General features: G+C 38.6%; 1 protein-coding gene across 11 annotated transcripts in view; it reads right to left on the reverse strand.

The window, feature by feature from the left end:
• The window catches only part of GOLGA4 (golgin A4), a 128,099-nt gene that overhangs the window by 72,673 nt on the left and 37,724 nt on the right, over window positions 1-17,702 (reverse strand). For 9 of the 11 annotated variants that reach the window (XM_032409010.1, XM_032409006.1, XM_032409005.1 and 6 more), the window contains 3 exons: window positions 7,139-7,459; window positions 3,911-3,958; window positions 2,359-2,415 (listed from right to left, as the gene is read on the reverse strand). In XM_032409010.1, coding sequence (XP_032264901.1) covers window positions 2,359-2,415; window positions 3,911-3,958; window positions 7,139-7,459 — 426 coding nt within the window. The remainder of the gene's footprint in view (window positions 1-2,358; window positions 2,416-3,910; window positions 3,959-7,138; window positions 7,460-17,702) is intronic. The other 2 variants (XM_032409007.1, XM_032409002.1) reach the window with 1 other exon arrangement.

Below are 17,702 nucleotides of genomic sequence, written 5' to 3' on the forward strand. Positions count from 1 at the left end.
TACCTTTTTTGAGTATCTTGATATAACAAAATAAGGAACATTATACTGTTTTGCCCCAGTCTAAGTCAATAAAGTACTAATGAAACAATATGTAACTTCTATTCAGACTTTAATTCCAAAGAAACAAAACATTTTGTGACGTATAGCACTTTGAATGTTCAATTAAATACTAATCATGATTTAATGGGTTATACTATTTAGTTGAAGGAAATTTTTTTCTTTGTGAACAAAATTTAAAATATCCAGACCTTCACTTATCTACCTAGTATTTACATATAAATTACTGAATAAATCTCTCTTCATGTAACTGTAACCAGGATTTTCATTCAAAAATATATCTTAGCTACTACAAAAACAGTATAGATATGCACCAAACAGCAATTTACTATATGGCCTCTAGACCCCTCATTTCTCCTCCTTTCCTTTATTAGCTGTCTCCTGGCCATTTCGTTGATTATAGTCTTGACTAAAGGCAGTGTGGTAGGCAGAATATGGCCCCAAAGATTCCAAATCCTAATCCCTGAAACTGTAACATATTAGGAGAATTTGCAGACATGATCAAATTAAGAGCCTTGAAATAAGGAGATTATCCTGGATTATCTGGGTGGGCCCAATCTAATAACATGGGTCCTTAAAATCAGAACCTTTCCCAACTGAGTTCAGAGAGAAGGGGAGGAGTGATTATGGTAGAATGGGTAGAGATGCAACATTGATAGCTCTAAGATAAGGAAAGAGATGATGCATCAGAGGACATGGCAGCCTCTAGAAGCCAGAAATGGCAAAGAAACAGATTGTCCCCTTGAACCTCCATTAAGGAACAGCCCAACTGACACCTTAATTTTAGCCTGGTAAGACTTGTTCAAATTTCTGATATTTGTGCTGTTTTAAGCCATTAAGTTTGTGGTAATTTGCTGCAGCAGCAATAGAAAACTAATACGAGTAGGCAGATAATAAAAAAAGAACTAGGGGCGCCTGGGTGGCTCAGTCGTTAAGCATCTGCCTTCGGCTCAGGTCATGATCTCAGGGTCCTGGGATCGAGCCCCACATCGGGCTCCCTGCTCGGCGGGGAGCCTGCTTCTCCCTCTCCCACTCCCCCTGCTTGTGTTCCCTCTTTCGCTGTATCTTTCTCTGTCAAATAAATAAAATCTTAAAAATAAAAAATAAAAATAAAAAAAATAAAAAAAGAACTAAAACTTGTCAATCTGTGGCTCTGACTAGTATTTCCTTCGAGGGTTTTCATAAGGGTTAAAAGGGAAAGAATACATATGTAATGGCTTATGATCTAACAGTACAGATATGGAAAAAGATTTTTAAAGGTGGAAAAACAAATAGTATATAAAAATTTATTTAATCTCAGTAATCATAATTGATGGTGATAGTATTGTTATTCTAAGAGTGTTGTGTTTATAATGCTGGAATAAGGCAAATGAGTAATTTTGGGTCTTCTAATTTATCATCAGGTTCTTCAACAGGTGACCTGTAAGGAAAACGGATGCAGCGGGGATGTATAGATTTAAAGAAGACTTAAAAGATGTATCAAAACAATTTTTACATGGGCATGACTGTAATACCTAGAGGCTCACATTTCAGTGATAAAACCTTAAAGAGACACAAGAAGCACAACAAAAGCCAGTAGTTATTTTTGGAGAAAGGGAGGGGCTATGACTGGGTTGGGAAACACAGAGTGGCTCTCAGGGTGACTGGCAACATTCTATTTCTTGACCTTAGTGGTGGTTACAATAGAGTTCACCATACACATACAAGCTATATATTTTTGTGCATGATTTTCTATATTTGTTGTACTTTACAATTAAAATATTTTTACAATTAAAAGATTTCAAAATGTTTAAATGATATCGCAGTGACACAGAATCCTACCCTCTAGCCAATATTCCATCCTTCTCAAGACAGGACAGGAGCAAAAATGAGTCAAGTATGATTCCAAATGATAAATATCTGCCTGGACTCTAATATTTCACTGTAAAAATTACCCCCCAAAATTACAAGGAACATAATTTTTATTTAATTTTATCAAGATTGTTGGCTAGGAACAATGAAAAGAAGCCTCAAATATCTAATAGAAGAGACAGGTTAGCCTTGGAAGTTGCCACTGACTGTCAAGCTGGCAAATGATATTCTGTTGCTAAATAAGGCATTCTTATGTCATAAATTCCACCAGCATATATCTTAGGGAAATCACACAAATAAAACCATAAGAATTGATCTCTGGTCTTAGGGGTTGGGCTGATTGGTTTTTACTATAACTAATGAAGTATATATGAAACTATCCCAGCAAGTATAAGCATTCTGATAAATATGAGAGATTTAATTATCAGAGTATTAATCACTACGACTTACCTCTCTTAACTCTCCAATTCTCCGAAGTGCTTTATCCTGACTCTGACTTAATATACCCTTTAATTTTAAAAAGAAAAAAAAAAAAAAAAGCTGGTTCAAACAACTGCATGACATAGTAATGAAAAGCAAGTAAAAAAGAGCACAAGTCATTGAACTTTATCTTCAACATTCTTTACACAGGGACTATACAACCACAGTTCTCTACAGTTCTCTACCGCCACTTAGTGGTAGAATTACATACATCTAGAAATAAAACTCCAGAGACAATTCATAGAGACACAAGCAAGGTACCCCCAAACAGTAGGAATAAGATGAACTTTTGAGTATGAATTTATGGAATATTAATAATACAATGCATTAAATCAGAGCTACCCTCCATTTCAAAAGACCTCATGTTTAAGAAAACACTGTCAAACTAAAAACTCTATTTGTAATAACCTAATTTTCACACTTGTTATAGACAATGAGGACACTGAATCAGCAATAAATAACTGGTGTTACCCATTCTGAACTGATTATACTCCAGACCAAAGCCAGGAAATTTAATCTTGTACTTAATGGAGATTATTTATGGTAGATTAAATATTTTAAGATAATGTACATGAGGAAATTAATTTTACCAAAACTCACTTTACAAATAACTTTTGGGTTATGTAATAAGTGTCTTTAGATGGGACAAAATGCTAAACTGTTTTAAATAACTTTTACTGTAAAAAATAAGACTATATTTTTTGTGCATGATTTTCTATACATTTTACCATTAAAAGATTTAAAAATGTTTATGATAAGTGATACAGCAGAGATACAGAATGCTATCCCCTAACAAATATAAGAATATAATTCTCCATCCTTCTCAAGACAGGACAGAAGCAGAAATTAGTAAAGCATTATTCTAAATGATAAATATTTATGTATCTTAGCACAGCAAACTGATGGCACTGTTTGAAGTGGGGTGGATATTTCCCCTTAGCTCTGACCTGTGAATTATCACCTGGGATACCTGGTGGGAAATGTCTAGCCACAGAACAGGGTGACACAGTGGGGCCAAGGTGGGTCACCCAGAAGAGCTTAATGGCTTCCTCTTTCTCCACATACTTGACCAAGAGCTTTATAAGAAGCAGCCTCAGGAAAAAAGAGAGAGGATGCTTGTGTTTGGACCCTGGTAGAATGATAAGGAACAGAAATGTCTGCAGGTATTTCAAAAACAGAAGGGAAAGCTTAGAAGATTGTATGTCTCTACAACTAAAACAAAGATTCAACCTGCAGACTGAGACACTAGAAAGCATGTTTTCTTGAAAGAGGCAAACATGCCTTAAATCCAAACCTCTTGAACACTGCAGGGATCCAAAACTCAAAAAAGCCCATCCCTACCAGAGGTAAAATCTCTGGAATTTTCCACTCACTCTCTTTATTAAAATCCCCAGTAGTAAAATAGGTTAAATACATGGATCACATGGAGAATTATTAAAAGTGAGGGTCAGAACTATCTTATGATAAGACTCTAATTTTTAAATTATGTATGAATCAATATCACAGCCAAGATATCACTTACTTGTAACTTTTTCTTCTCTCTCTGAAGAGTCTGATAAGCTATAACAAACTAAAATAAAGACAAAATCACCAATAACATCAGTCATTCCTAAATAAATATTCTAAACTCTGCTAAAATATCTTTACAAAAGTAAACAAATACACAAATCAGAAGAATCCTTTTATAGATAATTCAACCTAGTTAGATGCATATACAGTCAAAACAAACATTAGAAATATGTTTCTAAAAAGTAAAATGTAACTTGACTATAAATAAAGATATGAAATCTGTACTTGATTTCACCTCAGACACATACATCTTTAAATTTCACTACTTAGGGGCGCCTGGATGGCTCAGTCAGTTGAGCATCGACTCTTGGTTTCAGCTCAGGTCACGATCTCAGGGTCCTAGAATCTAGCCCCACGTTGGGCTCCGAACTCAGGGGAGAGTCTGAGAGTCTCTCTGTCTCTCTTTCCCTTTCTTCCCTCTGCCCTCCCCCGGCTCGGCTCGTTGCTCTCTCCCTTTCTCTCTCTCAAATAAATAAATCTTCAAATTTCAGTACTTAATTATGAATGGGGTAGGGATTAAAGCCAATTTGCCCAAGGGGAAGAGACTACTCAAACTGTAGTCACCACCAGCAACAGCATCCCCTGGGAGCTTGCTAGGAGGAGAAATTTTTGGGTCCCACCCCAAACTAAGTGAATGAGACTGGGGGTGGAGGGGGGGACAGGATATGTGTTTATATAGCAAGCTCATCAGGTGATTCTTGCTTTGGGCTATTACAGACCATGTAATTCATCTCTAAAAGTCTCTGATTATAGGAACTGTGACTATGGCTAGGTAAAAATCTGAGGAAAGGAACTTATAACCAACATATGAAAACTGGTAATTTTGGTCCTAAAGAGATGTTTAAACATTTAACCTAATTAAATAGGATATTTGAACATTCTAGCACAACCTGATGAAATTATGGATTAACAAATCTTTTAATCTACTAATTAGCATTATTCATCTGAAAAATAAGCACATGGCTCCACTGAATTATTTGGACCCTACTTTAGAAGTTCAAGAGGACTCTGAAGACATAGGCTACAGCTTTAGGAGGAAGTACTCCCCTATTCTGAGCCCTGCCATTTCCCTTGGAAGGTTGCTATGTGCCCCCAAACACATCTGCTGATGTCTTGAGAGGCAAGCAGCAATGGAAGGTGAGTCCAGCAATAAAGAAGAAAAAAAAATTCTGCCAAAGACCACAATCCTCCTCCTCTTATTACCTTAAGCTAGGTATCTTTATTACTGGATAGGAAAATGGTATTCAAAAAGTGGGGAGTAGGACAGGTGGAAGAGTAACCTAACAATTAGATGTCACTTATAGCACTATTTTATCCTGGTTACCTACAGTGCCAAGGAAAGACAGAGACAAAGACTACGTGCTCGGGGCACCTGGGTGGCTCAGTCATCAAGCGTCTGCCTTCGGCTCAGGTCATGATCCCGGGTCCTGGGATCGAGCCCCGCATTGGGCTCTCTGCTCAGCGGGAAGCCTGCTTCTCCCTCTCCCATTCCCCCTGCTTGTGTTCCCTCTCTCGCTGTGTCTCTCTCTCTGCCAAATAAATAAATAAAATCTTAAAAAAAAACAAAGACTACGTGCTCTTTTCATCCCTAATAGGCTGCATGACTCGACTTGGGGTGGCACAGAGGAATGGAAACCACCAGAAAGACCTAAAATCAAATCCACAGTTTGTTAACTGCTACCTGTGTGACTTTAAGCACATTATTTAATCTCTATGATTAAGTCTCTAGGAGTCTCTAATCCCTATTCTACAAAACAGAGCTAATTAATATCTACTTCACAGAGACGGTGTAAAATTCAATGGCACTATAAACATAAAAGGCATAGTGTCTTGCATACTTAAATACTAATTATACTACTGCCCCAGCTTCAAACTTAGAAGCCATGGGTAAGTCAACAACAACACATTCAGGACCATTATTAACTTGGATAGAAAAAAAAATAAATGGTGCACCTGGGTGGCTCGGTCGGTTAAGCGTCTAACTCCTGATTTTGGCTCAGGTCATGAGCTCAGGGTCATGAGATCAAGCCCTGCATCAGGCTCTGTGGTCAGCCGGGAGTCTGCTTGAGATTCTCTCTCTCTCCCTTTGCCCCTCCCCCTGCTCTCTCTCTCTCAAATAAATAAAATCTTAAAAAAAAAAAAAAAAAAGAAAAGAAAAGAAAAAGAAATTTAAAGGAAAAAGTTGCCTGATTCCACAAGTACCTCATGAAATAGATGGCTTTAATGCTGTTTACATCTCTAGAGTCCAGCCAACTGATAGATTTTCGCCTAATATTTCCTTTCTATTTTGTCAGTACTAGTTTTAAAAAGATATTTTATAGTTTCATTAGGGGTTTCTGTTGTTATTTTTGGCTGCAGGGTAAAACTACACATATTGTAGCCATAACTGGAAATAGAAGTTATGGCTAACTTTATATACGAACCTTGAACTTTATTATTCATTACTTAAAGTTAACTACAATGCTGGGTTACAAACTGTTAAGACAATAAAACATTATGCATTGTCTTTAAAAAAAAAATCCATGGGCAACTTGCTCCAGAAAGGCTTTCCTGAAGATAAATTGTTTTAACTACACAGGGCAACTAATATAATTCAGCCCGAAAGGAAGAATAGAAAAGAGAGATGGGGCAGGACTACTTCCTCTCTTAGACCACAGAGAGTCATCCTCAAGGGCTTTAGCAGTTAAAGATTCATTTGAAGCAAAGTTTAAATGTAGGTATAATGAGCATGAACCAAATGTGTCAGAAAATCAGACTACCTAAAACATAACTGGGATCAGTAGTAATGGAAATCTGGTTGGCCGAAGAGGTCATTTTGGAACTACAGCACTTAGAGGATGAACAAGGGTGGGGATGTGAGGAGGAAAAACGATGCACTGTGCACTAAGTGTCCAAGCAACTTTGGAGAGAGGGGCAGGGGGAAAAAAGGGGCACAGAATGTGCAAACCAGAAAGCTACAGACAGTGATCCTCTCCAAAATTTTACTAACTGTCTTGCCAAAGGGCTTCTGTTTACCTGAAAATCTTTTAACTAGATAATGCCACAAACTACCCACCCTTCGTAATCAGTGTATCTAGGGAATCAACAGTTTAAGCAACCACAAGAGTAAAAACCATACAGTAACATGAATCAGAGAACAATGGGAAAACTTTTCATATAGGCAAAAAAGTCATGCTCCTACCTCAGAACATTTTCCTTTGTAGCTATTCAACCTTTGTTCCATTCTTCGCAACCACTGAATCAACTGTTCTTTGCTGAGACTGTCTAAATTAGGGAGTGAGTCTTCAGGCTCACTCTCCATATCAGAGGACGGATCAAAGGTGGCCACAGAGGAGTCCAGGTCAAATCGATTCAGGGACTCTCTGGAAGATGTTCGTACCAAAGACTCTTTAGAAGAGGATCGGAAGAGAGATTCCTTTAGTGGACTTCGAAACAAAGACTCCATGGAAAGCACCCGGAGCTGGAGCTTCTGTGCAAAAGACTGCATGTCACCAGACTGTAACTAAAATCCAACGAAACATGGTTAAAATGCACATTTAGACTTTCAGTATTCTCTATCACCATCAATAATCTTTTAAAAACTCTAACATTGGGCGCCTGGGTGGTTCAGATGGTTAAGCGTCTGCCTTTGGCTCAGGTCACTATCCCAGGGTCCTGAGATGGAGCCCCACATTGGGCTCCTGGCTCAGCAGGGAGTCTGCTTCTCCCTCTCCCTCTGCCTCTCCCCCTGCTCATGCTCTCTCTCTCTGTATCTCTGTGTCTCAAATGAATAAATAAAATCTTTTAAAAAAAAAAACGCTCTAACAAATTCAATTTATATTCCTGACATTGTACATAATACATTGTTTTCTGGGGACACCTGGTGTCTCAGTCAGTTAAACGTCTGCCTTAGGCTCTCCCGCATCGGGCTCCGGGCTCAGCGGGGAGCCTGCTTCTCCCTCTGCCTGCTGTTCCCCCTGCTTGTGCTCTCTCTCTCTCTCTCTGATATACAAATAAATAAAATCTTTAAAAAAATAAAATAAATGAAATAAAAAAATACATTGTTTTCTGAAAAACAAAAGACATCTGGTTATTTCTGAAAAAGCACTGGACCTGGAGTCAGAGGACTCAGGTGTAGGTCCCCAGGTTTGTCACCGAACAGTGGAACAAGCTTCACTAAGTCACTTCCCTTCAGTTTGCACATCTGTAAAAAAGACAGATGCCATGCTTTCCCAGCTGACCTCACAGGTATGCTGTGAGGATTCGTCCCCTCAACTGTAAGATCCTTGCAAGCAGTGATATCTGCATCAGCAGTACATACCCAGTGCCTAAAAGCAGAGTATATAATATGAAGTGTGAAGTGTGTGGCTGAAATCATGTGGGCTTTACCTTGAGTCTGTATGGAAGTGCTGATTCCTTATCACTCCCTTCAACAAAATAGGGGAATGGGGGAAGGGTGAGGGTAATGCTTAGTGAGCCCACTTTGTTCAATAAGAGAAAGCCAGGCAGAGCTGACTAGTGGCATCCAGCTCTGCTCTAATTATCATTCTGTCTACTGGGAATAAAAATAAGCATTAAAAAATCATGGAGGGCAGCTGAAAAGTCTGAGCTAGAGTCCCTCTGCACAGATCACTAAGTCTGATGTTAGAAATAGTAATAAGCAGGGGTGCCTGGGTGGCTCAGTTGGTTAAGCAGCTGCCTTTGGCTCAGGTCATGATCCTGGGGTCCTGGGATGGAGCCCTGCGTCCGGCTCCCTGCTCAGCGGAGAGCCTGCTTCTCCCTCCGCCTGCCACTCTGCCTACTTGTGCTATCTCTCTGTCAAACAAATAAATAAAATCCTTAAAAAAAAAAAAAAAAATAGTGGTAAGCAAGAGCTGTTATCTTAATTAATTTGAATAACACATTCATTTGATTAGTAACAATGAAAAATAGTGTAATTCAACAAGCTGCTTTAAACTGCAGTATTTTGTTCAGGTGACAGCAGTCAGTATTTAACAGGTGTTTCCAACAAACTCATTCTCATTAGTGCCACAGGGTCACCTGCAAGATCTCAGCAATGCCAGGAATAAATGCTCAGAGAAGACTGAGGTCATGTGTGGGCAAAGATTACAGGAAAACAAAAAGATTCTCTTTAGTATCCAATTTTAAAAATCAAACCAAGAATACTTTACTCATGCATTTTAGAGATTTAGTAATAGTATTAGGCAAGGTGGGAGTAAGTAAGAGGGGATAACATGCCCCACCCCCTTCATATGCACAGAGATTTATCACAGGTTGTTTGTAATAGTCAAAACTGGAAGAAACCCAAATGTACACCACTAGAGGATACACGATGTAAATTATAATATATGAAGGGAGGTTCAAGACATACTATTAAATGGGAAAAACCAAGTTAGAAAACAATATGCATATTGTGAACTCATTTTGATTTAAAGCAATGACATGTACTTTTCAATATACATACATAGGTGTAAACATATGTGTATGTTCACACAAACACCCTTAGAATCAGGCCATTAAAAATAAACACCAAAAGTTAAGTGAGTGATTCTGCGTGGTAAAATTTTAGGTGGTTTTTTAAATTTTCATTTTTTATATTTTTTTTACACTTTCTAGGGTTTTTCATAATGTATAAGTTTTACCCATATATTAGGGGAGGGGGGAGATGGAGAAAGTCTTAAGGAAGAGGAGAGACCTTTATGCTCAAAAACCTTTAAGAACTGCTTTACTGATATGCCATTACCAGCCACTTCTGACCTAAGCCAAAAGTGCTTTTCCCTTCACACAGTAAGTTGCCCTAGGACAAAGAGGTGAAGCAAGTTTGAATAACACTAGAAATAGTTGGTTTAGGGTCAGCCAAAAGCTAATGAACAATGTCAAAGACATGTATTTGCAGAAGCTGATACACTTAATAACTGCCACCTCCACCATATTGGGAAGTAACATGTTTGAGTATAGTGATTCAGCCTGTGGACTGTTGAGTAAGGGTGCCTGAGTTCAAACCCTGGCTCCACCACTATGTTCTACATGACCCTGACCAAATCACTTCACTAGTCTTATTTCCCCCTCTGTAAAATGGGGATGATAAAAAAAATAATTATAATTAAACCAGCCACCTCATATGGAGGCCACAAGGACTAATGAGTTAATACATGCAAAGTGCTTACAATGTAGCAAATACTCAATAAACATTAGCAACGGTCATTAATATTAGAGAAAGGAGACTAAAACAAAAAACAAACTTACAAATAAGAATGTCATATACAAGCTTATGTGGCAGAGTCTTCTGATTATATGATGTGGTAGCTAAGAGCACAGGCTATGAAACCAGACATCTTGGGACCAAATCTTAGCTCTCCCATTTACTGGCAATACGACCTTGAACAAGTGACTTAACCTTCTGTGCCTCTGTTTCTTCATAAGTAAAATGGGGATAACAACTACTCACCTCATAGGTTAGTTGTGAGGAGTAATAAATCAAGACATATGTAGTACTCCAAAGTATGACTGGCTTAAGGTGAACAATATATACTGGCTACCATCTGATATCCAATCTTCCTTTCTTTCTTTTTACCAGACCCCAGTTTTGTTCAGAGTAACAATACACCCAGGTAAAAACATTCACCTTCCCAAATTCAAATTAAAGCCACAGGAGATATGACCGTACATCCATCAAAATGGCTAAAATTAAAACTATGGAAAACACCAAGTATTGGTAAGGATGTGGAGCAGTCCACTTTGGAAAACTATTTGTCGGTATTTACTAAAACTAAACACGTGTACACAATCTGAATCAGTAATTTCACTATTATGTATATACTCAATAGAAAGGTGTAAATATGTTCAACAAAAGACAAACTAGATAGTTTATAGCAACCTTATTCAAAATAGCCCCAAACTTGAAGCTACTGTTGATGACTACGAATAACCGAATGGATACATTGCAGTCTGTTCACCAATGGAATACTAGACAGCAATAAGAATGATTTACAACCACAACAATATAGACGAATCTCATAAATAAAGTATCGAGCAAAAGAAGACAGACGTCTACAAGAGTACCCATTTTTATTCTGTTTACATAAATTTCAAAAACAGGCAAAATTAACCTAGATGTCAGATAGAAGTTACCCTTGGGAGTAAGAGCAGGGAATGGAAGGGAGCACAAGGGCTTCTGGGATACTGGTAATTTCTGTTACTTGATTTGGAGTGTTGGTTACAAAGGTGTAATAAGTTCAGCCACTATTGTACTATTTACACTAAGTGGAAATCTATAAAAGAGAACCTTCTAGGACAGGTATTATTTTCTTTATAAAAAGGAATATGGCTTTAGTCCTTGTCTTCGGTCTTTCCTCCTATCTAAAATGAAGATGCGGGGCGCCTGGGTGGCTCAGTCGGTTAAGCGTCTGCCTTCGGCTCAGGTCATGATCCCAGGGTCCTGGGATCGAGCCCCGCATCGGGCTTCCTGCTCCGCGGGAAGCCTGCTTCTCCCTCTCCCACTCTCCCTGCTTGTGTTCCCTCTCTCGCTGTGTCTCTCTCTGTCAAATAAATAAATAAATAAAATATTTAAAAAATAAAATAAAAAAATAAAATAAAATAAAATGAAGATGCAATTCTTGGAGGCCAACTTGTAGTAGTGAGGGTGAAAGGCAGTGGCAAGGATGTGGGGGGACAAGAGGCTAAAGGGAGAAGGGCCCTTAATCCTCAGGCCTTCTGATATGTGAAAAACTAAACTCCCACTGGTGCCAACTGTTGTCAGGTTTCTGATCCAAAGACATTCACCGATTTATAATTCATTTTTGAAAAAACTGAAGGGGGTTAGAGAGGGAGAAGTGTATACGCAAAAATAAATGAACACATTAGAGTTACTTTTAATTCCTTTCTGTCTCCCGTTTGACCCTGTTTCCAACCCCTCCTTTTATTCCCCCAACACTGTTCTTGTTCAGACCCTTATCCTCTTATCAGCTGGATACCTGCAGCAGCCTTGTGTTCTCTTGCCTCTAATCTCTTACCCCAATCTACCCTGTTGCACTGTCACCACAGAATTGTCTTCCTAAAACATCATCCAGACCATTTCATTCCAATTCTTAAACTGGATTCCCATTTAATATAAAGTTCAAAATCCTTAGCTTATATTTAAGGTTCCCATTTCCAAGACCCTTTTCTCTGTAAATTCACCCCTCCATGTACCAAAACCTTGAGTCATAACAGGCAACTTCCTGCCCCGGAACAAATGCATCATTGTGTGCCTCTGTACCACTGCCCATAATTTCCCTGCATAGGAAAACCCAGACATCCTTCAGAACTCAGCTCAAATGTCAGCTCTTCTAGGAAACCTCAGATCTCACTCATCAGAAATAACCTCTCTTGATGGCCTTACCTTTTACTAGAACCATTACTGGAGCGCTTATTGCATTCCAACTCACCATTAGTTACTTACATGCTAGTATAACAACTGAGCTGTTTATGCCCCAGAATAACTACAGTGACATCACAGCACAGTGATTAAGAACACAGACTGTGAACCAAATTCCCTGATGTGAATTGCAGCTTTACCACTTAGTAGTTTGTAGTTTTATAGCCTCTGTGTTTCAAAATGAAAATAGTAACAGTACTACCCTAGTAGGATTGTTATATGAGAATTAAATGAATGAAAACATTTAAAATATTTAAAATAGTGTATTATATGCAGTAAGCACTAAGTTTTCCTGTCATTATCTCTTCTTCACACACACACCCTCACCCCAGACTTTATGCTCATTTAGAAAAGAATCCATATTCCCTATCTCTGTCTCTTTGTCACAGTGCTTTCCATAAAGCACCTACTTAGTACACATTTGTTCAGTTATATCTTAATCTGTCAATATGACAATGATGATCTAATAAGAGATATTTAAACATTCAACGCTTTGGTCAAAATGAGATGTATCAAACACATCATTTTACAGATACAGTATATGTTACTCTAGAAATCATCAAAAAGTATTAGTACACAATCTATAACAGTCAAAAAGAAAAAGGAAGAAATGAAAACACACATCCACAAAAAGATTCTACAATAATGTTTAGTAGTTCTATTCATAACAGTCGAAAACTGGAAACAGCCTAGGTGTCCATTAACAGGTAAATAAACTGTACAATATCTCTTCAAAGGAATCCTACACAAAAATGTAAAGGAACAAACTACTGATAACCATAACGTGGATTAAATCTCAAAAACACTATGGTGAGTGAAAGAAGCCCTACAAAAGAGTACATACTACACACATGAGGCTACTTACGTAAAGTTCTAAAACAAGCAAAACTTGTTTAAGAGATTGCCTCTACAGAAGGTATACTGGAGCAAATTACAGCAGAGAACTTCCCTAATTTGGGGAAGGAAACAGGCATCAAAATCCAGGAAGCACAGAGAACCCCTCTCAAAATCAATAAAAATAGGTCAACACCCCGACATCTAATAGTAAAACTTACGAGTCTCAGAGACAAAGAGAAAATCCTGAAAGCAGCTCGGGAGAAGAGATATGTAACCTACAATGGTAGAAACATTAGATTGGCAACAGACCTATCCACAGAGACCTGGCAGGCCAGAAAGGACTGGCATGATATCTTCAGAGCACTAAATGAGAAAAATATGCAGCCAAGAATACTATATCCAGCTAGGCTGTCATTGAAAATAGAAGGAGAAATAAAAAGCTTCCAGGACAAACAAAAACTAAAGGAATTTGCAAACACGAAACCAGCCCTACAAGAAATATTAAAAGGGGTCCTCTAAGCAAAGAGAGAGCCTAAAAGCAAAACAGACCAGAAAGGAACACAGACAATATACAGTAACAGTCACCTTACAGGCACTACAATGGCACTAAATTCATATCTTTCAATAGTTACCCTGAATGTAAATGGGCTAAATGCCCCAATCAAAAGACACAGGGTATCAGATTGGATTAAAAAGCAAGACCCATCAATATGCTGTCTGCAAGAGACTCATTTTAGACCCAAAGACACCCCCAGATTGAAAGTGAGGGGGTGGAAAACCATTTACCATGCTAACGGACACCAAAAGAAAGCTGGGGTGGCAATCCTTATATCAGACAAATTAGATTTTAAACCAAAGACTGTAATAAGAGATGAGGAAGGACACTGTATCCTACTTAAAGCTTTGGCCTATCCAACAAGAAGATCTAACAATTGTAAATATCTATGCCCCTAACATGGGAGCAGCCAATTATATAAGGCAGTTAATAACAAAAGCAAAGAAACACATCAACGACAATACAATAATAGTGGGGGACTTTAACACCGCCCTCACTGAAATGGACAGATCATCTAAGCAAAAGATCAACAAGGAGATAAAGACCTTAAATGACACACTGGACCGAACGGACTTCACAGACATATTCAGAACATTCCATCCCAAAGCAACAGAATACACATTCTTCTCTAGTGCCCATGGAACATTCTCCAGAATCGATCACATCCTAGGTCATAAATCAGGTCTCAACCGGTACCAAAAGATTGGGATCATTCCCTGCCTATTTTCAGACCACAATGCTTTGAAACTAGAACTCAATCACAAGAGGAAAGTCAAAAGAACTCAAATACATGGAGGCTAAAGAGCATCCTACTAAGAATGAATGGGTCAACCAGGAAATTAAAGAAGAATTAAAAAAATTCATGGAAACCAATGAAAATGAAAACACAACTGTTCAAAATCTTTGGGATGCAGCAAAGGCAGTCCTAAGAGGAAAGTATATAGCAATACAAGCCTTTCTCAAGAAACAAGAAAGGTCTCAAGTACACAACCTAACCCTACACCTAAAGGAGCTGGAGAAAGAACAGCAAATAAAGCCTAAACCCAGCAGCAGAAGAGAAATAATAAAGATCAGAGCAGAAATCAATGAAATAGAAACTAAAAGAACAGTAGAACAGATCAACGCAACTAGGAGCTGATTCTTTGAAAGAATTAACAAGATTGATAAACCCCTGGCCAGACTTATCAAAAGGAAAAGAGAAATGACCCAAATCAACAAAATCATGAATGAAAGAGGATCACAACCAACACCAAAGAAATACAAACAATTCTAAGAACATATTATGAGCAACTCTATGCCAGCAAATTAGATAACCTGGAAGAATTGGATGCATTCCTAGAGATGTATCAGCTACCAAAACTGAACCAGGAAGAAATAGAAAACCTGAACAGACCTATAACGACTAAGGAAATTGAAGCAGTCATCAAAAATCTCCCAACAAACAAAAGCCCAGGGCCAGATGGCTTCCCAGGGAATTCGACCAAACATTTAAAGAAGAATTAATACCTATTCTTCTGAAACTCTTCCAAAAAATAGAAATGGAAGGAAAACTTCCAAACTCGTTTTATAAGACCACCATTACCTTGATCCCCAAACCAGACAAAGACCCCATCAAAAAGGAGAATTACAGGGGCGCCTGGGTGGCTCAGTCGTTAAGCGTCTGCCTTCAGCTCAGGTAATGATTCCAGGGTCCTGGGATCGAGCCCCGCATTGGGCTTCCTGCTCCATGGGAAGCCTGCTTCTCCCTCTCCCGCTCCCCCTGCTTGTGTTACCTCTCTCGCTCTGTCTCTGTCAAATAAATAAAATCTTTAAAAAAAAAAAAAAAAAAGAAGAATTACAGACCAATATCCTTGATGAACATGGATGCAAAAATTCTCACCAAAATACTAGCCAATAGGATCCAACAGTACATTAAAAGGATTATTCACCACGACCAAGTGGGATTTATCCCTGGGCTGCAAGGTTGGTTCAACATCTGCAAATCAATCAACATGATAAAATACATTAACAAAAGAAAAAACAAGAACCATATGATCCTCTCAACAGATACAGAAAAAGCATTTGACAAAGTACAGCATCCTTTCCTCTTGTGATTGAGTTCTAGTTTCAAAGCATTGTGGTCTGAAAATAGGCAGGGAATGATCCCAATCTTTTGGTACCGGTTGAGACCTTTTGAGCATACATACCTCAATATCATAAAAGCCATCTATGAAAAACCTACAGCAAATATCATTCTCAATGGGGAAAAACAGAGCTTTCCCCCTAAGGTCAGGAACGCGGCAGGGATGTCCACTATCACCACTGCTATTCAACATAGTATTAGAAGTCCTAGCCACAGCAATCAGACAACAAAAAGAAATCAAAGGCATCCAAATCAGCAAAGAAGAAGTCAAACTCTCACTCTTTGTAGATGATATGATATTTTATGTGGAAAACCCAAAAAAGACTCCACCCCAAAGCTGCTAGAACTCATACAGGAATTCAGTCAAGTGCCAGGATATAAAATCAATGCACAGAAATCAGTGGCATTCCTATACACCAACAACAAGACAGAAGAAAGAGAAATTAAGGAGTTGATCCCATTTACAATTAATTGCACCCAAAACCATAAGATACCTAGGAATAAATCTAACCAAAGAGGCAAAAGATCTGTACTCAGAAAACTATAAAATACTCATGAAAGAAACTGAGGAAGACACAAAGAAATGGAAAAACGTTCCATGCTCATGGATTGGAAGAACAAATATGCTGAAGATGTCAATGCTACCTAGAGCAATCTACACATTCAATGCAATCCCCACCAAAATACTATCCACTTTTTTCAAAGAAATGCAACAAATAATCCTAAAATTTGTATGGAACCAGAAAAGACCCCGAATAGCCAGAGGAATGTTGAAAAAGAAAAGCAAAGCTGGTGGCATCACAATTCCGGACTTCCAGCTCTATTACAAAGCTGTCATCATCAAGACAGTATGGTACTGGCACAAAAAAACAGACACATAGATCAATGGAACAGAATAGAGAGCCCAGAAATGGACCCTCAACTCTATGGTCAACTCATCTTCGACAAAGCAGGAAAGAATGTCCAATGGAAAAAAGACAGTCTCTTCAACAAATGGTGTTGGGGCAATTGGACAGCCACATGCAGAAGAATGAAACTGGACCATTTCCTTACACCACACACAAAAATAGACTCCAAATGGTTGAAAGACCTCAATGTGAGACAGGAGTCCATCAAAATCCTAAAGGAGAACACAGGCAGCAACCTCTTCGACCTCAGCTGCAGCAACTTCTTCCTAGAAACATCACCAAAGGCAAGGGAAGCAAGGGCAAAAATTAACTATTGGGACTTCATCAAGATAAAAAGCTTTTGCACAGCAAAAGAAACAGTCAACAAAACCAAAAGACAACCGACAGAATGGGAGAAGATATTTGCAAATGACATATCAGATAAAGGCCTAGTATCCAAAATCTATAAAGAACTTATCAAACTCAACACCCAAAGAACAAATGATCCAATCAAGAAATGGGCAGAAGACATGAACAGACATTTTTCCAAAGAAGACATCCAAATGCCCAACAGACACATGAAAAAGTGCTCAACATCGCTCGGGATCAGGGAAATCCAAATCAAAACCTCAATGAGATACCACCTCACACCAGTCAGAATGGCTAAAATTAACAAGTCAGGAAACGACAGATGTTGGCAGGGATGCGGAGAAAGGGCATCCCTCCTATACTGTTGGTGGGAATGCAAGCTGGTGCAACCACTCTGGAAAACAGTATGGAGGTTCCTCAAAAAGTTGAAAATAGAGCTACCATTCAATCCAGCAATTGCACTACTGGGTATTTACCCCAAAGATACAAATGTAGGGATCCGAAGGGGTACGTGCACCCCGATGTTTATAGCAGCAATGTCCACAATAGCCAAACTGTGGAAAGAGCCAAGATGTCCAT

This window comes from Phoca vitulina, unplaced genomic scaffold (assembly GCF_004348235.1).
Source record: "Phoca vitulina isolate PV1807 unplaced genomic scaffold, GSC_HSeal_1.0 scaffold10, whole genome shotgun sequence".
Lineage (NCBI taxonomy): Eukaryota > Metazoa > Chordata > Mammalia > Carnivora > Phocidae > Phoca > Phoca vitulina.